At 50.9% G+C, this 8,063-nt stretch overlaps 1 protein-coding gene across 8 annotated transcripts in view; it reads left to right on the forward strand.

Annotated features, from left to right (window-relative positions):
• The window catches only part of PTPRF (protein tyrosine phosphatase receptor type F), a 377,891-nt gene extending 372,678 nt beyond the window's left edge, over window positions 1-5,213 (forward strand). For 6 of the 8 annotated variants that reach the window (XM_071564856.1, XM_071564860.1, XM_071564855.1 and 3 more), the window contains 6 exons: window positions 1,878-2,004; window positions 2,232-2,357; window positions 2,973-3,127; window positions 3,264-3,399; window positions 3,537-3,601; window positions 4,399-5,213. In XM_071564856.1, coding sequence (XP_071420957.1) covers window positions 1,878-2,004; window positions 2,232-2,357; window positions 2,973-3,127; window positions 3,264-3,399; window positions 3,537-3,601; window positions 4,399-4,405 — 616 coding nt within the window. In that variant the 3' untranslated portion in view covers window positions 4,406-5,213. Of the gene's footprint in view, window positions 1-1,877; window positions 2,005-2,231; window positions 2,358-2,972; window positions 3,128-3,263; window positions 3,400-3,536 lie in introns of all 8 variants that reach the window. The other 2 variants (XM_071564861.1, XM_071564863.1) reach the window with 1 other exon arrangement.
• The last annotated feature ends 2,850 nt before the right edge of the window (window positions 5,214-8,063 follow it).

Raw genomic sequence — 8,063 nt, forward strand, 5'->3', positions numbered from 1 at the left:
ACTCTCCAGAATACTTTTTAGAAAGCACACATTAAGATCTAGTGGAGAAATAATACTAATATTTTCTGTATCTATCTACTGGCATCACATTCTCAGACGCTAAGTGCCAGGAGAGAAAATTACGGAAAACAGCCCCAGAGTGGCCACATCCGCTTCCCAGCAAATCCCTAGACAATAATCCAAAGCAAGTCCCAATGATGCACATTAAAGGCTCGTTCCCTGTCATCTCTCTGTGCACCATCACAGTAGGGTCATCCAGTGCAGGAGTGAGGAATACAGCAGTGGATGTGGCACATTTCTCCCTCCAGCTTGGCTCTACCCGACTGCCTGTTTTGGGCTGGTGACCTCCCAGGAGCAAACCCAGCAAGGGCTCCCAGGGAGAAGAGCTACATGGAGGCAAGAGTGGACAGGGAGTGGAAGAGGAGCAACCCTGGGAGCATCCCAACACAAGAAAAACACAGCAAGCCAGGCTCCCTCAGGGTGGGACAGAGTAATAGGAAAGGATAAGGGGCTGGAGGAAAGCTGTCACAGAACAGCTTCCACTCCCTCCTGCCTGTGCAGCTCTGAGCTGTCCAGCACCAACATTAATGTGGCTGGCTGCCTTCACACCTGCCCTGCAGCTCTGGGCTAACTGACAGGCTGCATCCACTCTGTCCTGGCTCCGAGCTGAGGGAGAGCAATGCTAGCTTTGCACCTTGGTGATACTACTGAGGGAGGGGGAGGGCTGTCAGCACGGCAGGTGGTACCATCTCATGGGCTACCTACCCCATCCCCCAAGAGCTATGTTACCTCTTCCCGTCCTTTCCTTTGAACCAAAAATTTTGTAGGTATTATCTAAGGAAATCAGCTGGCCCACGGTCTTGCAGATATCACTGGTGCTGCATCTTCTGTTTCTTTCTGCAACCCCACTCCCTGTTTTTTATGGTGTCTTACAAATCCACCTTGAAGCAGCCCCTGTCCGCATACCGCACATTATAGCTGCCTCGCAGCACGTTCATTAATTTTAGAACCATTAAAGTCAGCACCAGCGGAGGGATGAAGGCAGAACAGAGTGATGAAGGCAGGACAGAGGATGTCAGCCTTGGTCCCATGGGCTCCAGCGCCCCACAGTGGTGGAGCCAGACGTTGCCAGGCTGGGAGCTCAGTGCACCAAGGAACGCCAGGGCTGACCCTTCTCTGAGTCCCAAGCACCAAGGGGACTTTCTTCAAGGTGGGGTCCTATCTGGGATAGGTCACATGGAAAGTTTGGAGAGATACTCTAATTTGCGGTAGAACCAAGAACAAATTTTGAAGCTTCAGAAAAGTGGCTAAAACAGTATTCATGGTTCCCACACTGCCCCCTTATCAAGCTGGTGTGCATGATACAGGTGACCTGATTCAGTTGCTCTGTCTTCCCATACAATGGGAGGGACAGTGGGTGGTGCAGAGAGTAAAAGTGAAGGAATGCAGGGGTTCTGCTGGCATCATCCCCAACCACAGCCTCTCCTTCCAGCCCAGGTGGGTGTTGGCAGCCTGCCCATGTGGGTCTAGGTGCCAAGAAGTTCTCAGTGCAGCAGCAGAGCGGGGGACAAGGAGCAGCAAGAGGCTGGGCTGGGGACACCGTCACCGCAGCAAGGACTAAGAACATTTCTGAGTCCTCCACCTTGTGGCACTCACTGCGTCTGTGGGAAGCACATAGAAGACGTACTGGGCAGGCTCATTTCTCCCTCAAAGCTTGTGGCTGGTCCTAGAGACCTCTCTCCTGCAGCTGGATTGTCAGTCCTGCTCCCAGCTGCACAGGGGCCCCACCTCCAGCACTTCCACCCCACCAGCCCCCAGGAGCAGCTGGTCTGTGCACCAGGAGCTGCTCTGAGCACTATTATGTCTGTCTTCCACAGGCAGCAGAAGGCCTACATTGCCACACAGGGACCGCTGGCCGAGACCACGGAGGATTTCTGGCGAATGCTCTGGGAGCACAACTCCACAATCGTGGTGATGTTGACAAAGCTGCGTGAAGTCGGCCGGGTATGAATCCTCCTGGGGGCAGAAGGAGGCTGTGGGGCTGCTATCAGTGGGCACAACCTCTTGGCTCACCTCGGTCTGTCTTCAGCACCAGCTGCTCTGGGCCAGCCTCCTGCTGGCGTGTCCAGTGACTGACCCTGTGGCCCCACAACCACATTTGCTTACAAAGTGCAGGAAGGAGGAGCAGCAGCTTGTCAGTGCTAATGTCTTGCCCTGCTTCTCATCCACAGGAGAAGTGCCATCAGTACTGGCCTGCAGAACGCTCTGCCCGGTACCAGTACTTCGTGGTGGATCCCATGGCAGAGTACAACATGCCACAGTACATCCTCCGGGAGTTCAAGGTGACAGATGCCAGGGTGAGTGCATCTGCTGGCTCCCTAGCTCCTCTACTGCCCGTCCCTCTGCCCTGCCCAGGCCAGCAAAGCAAGTGTGCAACAGCTCCTGGAGGAATGGGAAAGTCAGTGCTGCCTTGCACTGCAGGCAGCTGATGCTCCTCTCCCCTTGGATTTGTGCCTAGCCAACTGTGTTAGCCCTGGTCGGCAGCTCAGGGATCTCTGTCAGCATCAAACCCTGCCTTGCCTGTACTGCCCACATGGGCAAGCATTTAACATAAGTCCTCCTGCACTTTGAGTCTCTATGTGCAGCATCTGACCCAGGTGCAGGACCCCTGTGTGACAGTAGATATGGTTCTGGGGTGGAGCTGGGCCCCAGACAGGACCAGGGCACTGACCAAATGGATGCTGCAGGGGCCAAAGCCCTGCTCATCTCAGCTGCCCTGGGGTGAGCATGAGAGGATAGAGGCAGGCCCCAGGCATGCAGTGAAAGATCTGCCTGGGCTCATCTATGGCCTGTGTACCCTCTCACCTGGCCTGGGTCAGGGTGTCTGAGAGCAGGTCAGCAGCACCAGTGCAGAGGGGAACGAGATCAGCCCTTCACCCATGGTTCACATCTAACACCCCCTCTCCCTGCAGGATGGCCAGTCACGGACTATCCGCCAGTTCCAGTTCACAGACTGGCCTGAGCAGGGAGTGCCAAAGACAGGAGAGGGCTTCATCGACTTCATTGGGCAGGTGCACAAGACCAAGGAGCAGTTCGGACAGGATGGGCCCATCACGGTACACTGCAGGTAAGTGGGGACTGTGACCTCTCCCCACCAAGCAGGTCCCTGTCCTCCATGAGTGGCTGGCACTCCTCCTAGGAGCTCTGCAGGGCCTTCCTGGGGCTGGCAGGACTCTTAATGGCACCTCTTATTCCTTGTGCAGTGCTGGGGTTGGGCGCACAGGTGTGTTCATCACACTCAGCATCGTGCTGGAGAGGATGCGCTACGAGGGGGTGGTGGACATGTTCCAGATGGTGAAGACCTTGCGGACGCAGCGACCAGCCATGGTGCAGACAGAGGTGAGCATCCTTTGCTCTCCAGAGTAGTGCAGATGTGGGGCAGAAGGGAGGGGAGCTGATGTTTCTGCATCTTGAACCCTACTGCCCGCTGTCCTTCTGTCCCCACTTCTCACATTTACCTCCTTGCTGCCTTGCAGGACCAGTACCAGCTGTGCTACAGGGCCGCGCTGGAGTACCTTGGCAGCTTCGACCACTATGCAACGTAACTAGTGCTTTCCTCCAGTTGCGGTGGGGATGTCTAGGAGTGGAGACGGGTCCCTCTGAGCCAGAGCCGCCCATTCCTCAGTCCTTCTGTACAGGTGGAGGTACTGCCCAGGCAGCAGACCTCCACGCCAACCAGTTTTGACCACGGCATTTAGGAACTTAGCCCCAGCGCCAAATGAGGGAATCTGACTCCAAAAGCATTTCCAGTCTCTGGCTGAATTTCTGCTCATGTGCATCTCTCACCCTCTCTCACGCCGACTGCATTTCACAGCGAGGCTTTAGGTGGGTGGAATGGGATCTTTTTTTTAAACATGTAAAATAGTTACTAGTGGTTTTTATAATCTCCTCTCTCTTTATTTTTTATTTTTTGCAAGTCTTAATGTTTTGCCCAGGCAGAACTGGACCCGCCAAACCTTTGGGAGTTGGGTTTTTTTTTCATTTCCTTTTGCTTTTACATTTTTTACTGCCCTGTGTTTATTTCAGCCCAGTCACTGCTGGTTCTGCCCATTTTAGTGCAGCTTCCTTGGTAATTTGCAGCAGCTGGCTTGTGGTTCCTGCCCAGCTCCATTCCCCATAGGCTGCTTTTTAATCCTCTGTAGAATATGAAATTTCATGGAACTGGACCTAAGCTACCAATTATTTTTTTAGTCTTCCCCCTCCATTATTTCCTTAGTAGGTTTGGGTTTGGGAGGGCATGTGGGGCCACCGGAGAAGCGGTCCCCTTTGTCAGCTGGAAACCGTTCAGTCCTATTACAGTGCGTGTTCAACCAATCCAGTGACCGTGTGTATTGGCAGATCCTGATATGACGTGAGTTGTCGTCGCCTTGTTTGTGAGAGACCCGAGCTCCCGGGCTCCAGGCATTGGAACTTCTTTTCGTGTGTCTTGCTGGGAAGTGGGCAGGAGAAGCGTGTAAGTCCCACACTTCCCTGGGGAGGGATGGAAAGAGTGAGACATGGCCCTTTGTGTTAATTCCACATTTCCATGCGTGCAAGCGCCATTCTGTCACCCCTCACCAGTGGAGTGCATCAGAGCATTTACAAAGGCAAGGAGCACAAGCCCAGGTGACCTAGAGTGGAGCCGGGCCAGCTCTCTTTGGAAGCAGGGTACTGCAAGGAAGGGGAGGGGAGTTACACATGGCTTGAGAGGTTGGGTGTATCTATAATTTCTGCTATCCTGCAAATGTTAAGAGTCACTAGAATATTGTACTTTCCGCTACTTCAGAACGTTCTAATGAACCAATGTGGCAAGACTACTGGACTTAATTTAATGGTACTATATATTAATACTCCTTATTATATCACGCTTGCACTAAAGATGGGGAGTGAGCAGCCCTCTTTTGAGTGCATTGAGTTATGAATAAAGGTGGTGGAAGGGTATCTAATTGTATTATCACATGTATTCCGAATGTTAAGAATCCAAGCTACGTTGAAATCAGCAATCCAGGGTTGGTAAAGTTGGAGGACACATTCATTTTTACCTTGTGGATGCATAGTGCTGTAGGGGTCACTGTTGTATACAGTCTGTTTTCTATTTGTTAATAAAAAGAATCTACAGCATCATTGCATAATTCTTGATGTTAATAAATTTGAATAATTGGGTTTCATACAAACTGGCTTTTCTGTCTCTTTCTTTAGCAATAAGCAAAGGCCATAAAGTTCTTTGGCAATGGGCATGCTCCTCAGCCTGTGGCAGGGATGTCCTTTCCTACAGGCACATCCCAGCCACAAGTGCCCCACACTTTCTGCAGGGCCACCTTGCAGCCATAGAGGGCTGCGCTGACCTGGTGCCGGACCTGGCTGGACTTGCCTGCAGGTTTGCAGGTAGGGAGGGGTCAGTGGTGATGGCTTTGGTGGCAATATAGGTCATTGCCAGTTTCCTGGAATGCTGTAGTAACACAAGGACCTTCTTTCTCCTTGTCCAGGAATACCTGGGCCTTCCTTCTACATCTGGTGTCTTGTTCTTAGCCCAAACACTTTACAACCAATCCAAGGGAAATACAAGGCAACAAGCACTCCCAATTCACTGCCTCTGTGGGCTCTGCTTCTCTGCCTGCCACATGTGTAAGTCACAGAGTGACTTTTTTGGGTGGACATTTAGCTTGTCTGTGGACTGAGTAGGAGCAGGAGGAGGCAGAGAGAAGGAGAAGAAGCACCTTAGCATGGAATGCATGAGGAATAACATGACTGAGCCTGGGCCTCTGTGACAAGGCTATTGCTGGGTAGACACTTTCATTGCTTTCATTGCTGAGGTGGAGCCATGTGGCCAAAGCCTTGTGCTGGTTTCAAAGGGCCAAGAAAGGCTCAGTGCACAGAGAGAGATGGGAGTGCCCCAAAGTTTGAGGAATGTGACAAGGGCCCCACAAGGGGCAAGGGGTCACAGGCCCCCAGAGTTCAGCCAGTCAGAGAGCAGCAAAAACAGCTGCTGCCTGTGGGATGGGTCCCACTCCTCTGGGATGGGTTCCACTCCTCTGGACTGCCCACACAAAGCCAACACCACTCCAAAGGGGATGGACTCTTACCACTTTAAAAACACTTATTCTTTTAACATTTATTTCCTTTTATCTCTGTATATCTCACAAAATAAGAGGGGAAAAAAAACAGGAATGCTGACCTGATCTGCCCTCCAAGCCCTGGCTTGTGCTGCGCTGCAGGCAGAGCCACCCTGCCTCCTCCCAGGGCCTGGCACTGCTGAGCCTGGGGTGCACTGCTCAGCTCTTCCTGTTTAGAAAGGATTTATCATAGCTGGCTTTTTTTTTTTCCCTTTCTTCTTAGGTATAATTTTGAGACTCTTCCCTAACTGTGGTATTCAGTCTGGCTTCACTGCTACACTACACTCCAGACCTGAAGGGAATGGCTTTCTTAGCAACGATGGACTAGCCATGAGGCCATGACCTACACGAGTCTGCCCTTTGCATGGCCTTGCTCTTGCACACCTGTGCTGTTTGCACCAAAGATGGCAGTGTAACACAGTGTTTGGCCTTTTCCCTTTGGAGTCTCAGACAGAGACCATATTTGCACTGACCAGTGGAGCTGGATAGCTACTGATGGGGGTTTTTTTCTTCCCCTGGTGAAAATTTTTAATTCCTTAATCATACCAGGTAGGTCCAATGCAGCCTCAGATAAGCAGCTTTGTAAAGGGCACAGTTTGGCAGGTAGAACAGCAGCTAAATGGCAGCTAGTCAAAGGTGAATTCCTGGGCACTGAGGTGCTTTTCTGCTCTTTCATAATTTTATTCTTTCCACTGATAGCTTTAGCATGAGCCCTGTAAGCAATTCCTAAGCTTGGCTTGCCTCATAGTGATGCTAACTCATAGGATCGTAGAGTGGTTTGGCTTAGAAAGGACCTTTAAAGATCAGCTACTCCAAATAACATGCTGCCCAAGCACCAGTCTTTTGTGATTCTGTTACTTTAAATTTTGTTTTTCAGGGGCAAAATAGTCGTTAAATAAGGAAAAGAAACAGCTGTACCACTGAACAAATCTGAGCGGACTCCACACAGTAGCTTGGCAACTCCTTCCCCCACAGTCCTGGCATTTCTTGTCCTCAGCAGCATTGCCATTTTCATTTGTAACATTTCCTAGTTGAGTGACCTTTTTTTCATTTTTTTCCTTTTTTTGCTTGTTCTGACCTATTTAATTTCTGAGAGCAGGTATAATTCTGATCCTTCCAATTAAAAGTTCATCGTTGTCCTTTTGCCAGTTATAATAAGCAGTCTCAGTCCACAGTAACAGGTACAGGTTGTTGTACTTCCCTACCTATGCATTTCTGCTTACAGCAACATTTTAGCACTCATTATCATGAAAAGATGGACTCCTGTCTCCTGTGGGCAGCAGGCTGAGGCAGATGACTGTGCCCTTCTGCTCTTGTGAGGCTGCACCTGGAGCACCGGCTCCAGCTGTGGTGTCCCCAATGTAAAACCAACAAGGACCTGCTGGAGCACGTCCAAAGGAGGTCATGAAGATCCTTAGAGGACTGGAGCACCTCTCCTATGAAGACAAGCTGAGAGAGCTGAGGTTGTTCAGCTTAGAGAAGAGAAGGCTCCAGGAAGACTTTACAGCCACTGCCAGTGCCTAAAGTGCTACAGGAGAAATGGAGCAGGACTTCTCACAAGGGTCTGTAGTGACAGGACATGGGAAGATGACCTTAAACTGAAAGAAGACAGGGTTAGATTAGATATGAGAAAGAAGTTCTTTACTGTGAGGGTGATGAGGCACTAGAACAGGTTTTCCAGAGAAGCTGTGGATGCCCCATCCCTGAAGTGTTCAAGGCCAGGTTGGATGGGACTTCAACTAATCTGGTCAAGTGGAAAGTGTCCTTGCCCCATGACAGTGGGTTCAGAGTCTGACCAGATGAGAGGCAGGAGACCTGGGAAAACATGTGTTGGAGGGGTGTTTATTAGGGCTTTCAGGGATGCTGTGTGCCTGTAGCGTGACTCTGAACACATATGAGGAGGAACACACA

This window comes from Pithys albifrons, chromosome 10 (assembly GCF_047495875.1).
Source record: "Pithys albifrons albifrons isolate INPA30051 chromosome 10, PitAlb_v1, whole genome shotgun sequence".
In the NCBI taxonomy this organism is placed as follows: Eukaryota; Metazoa; Chordata; class Aves; order Passeriformes; family Thamnophilidae; genus Pithys; species Pithys albifrons.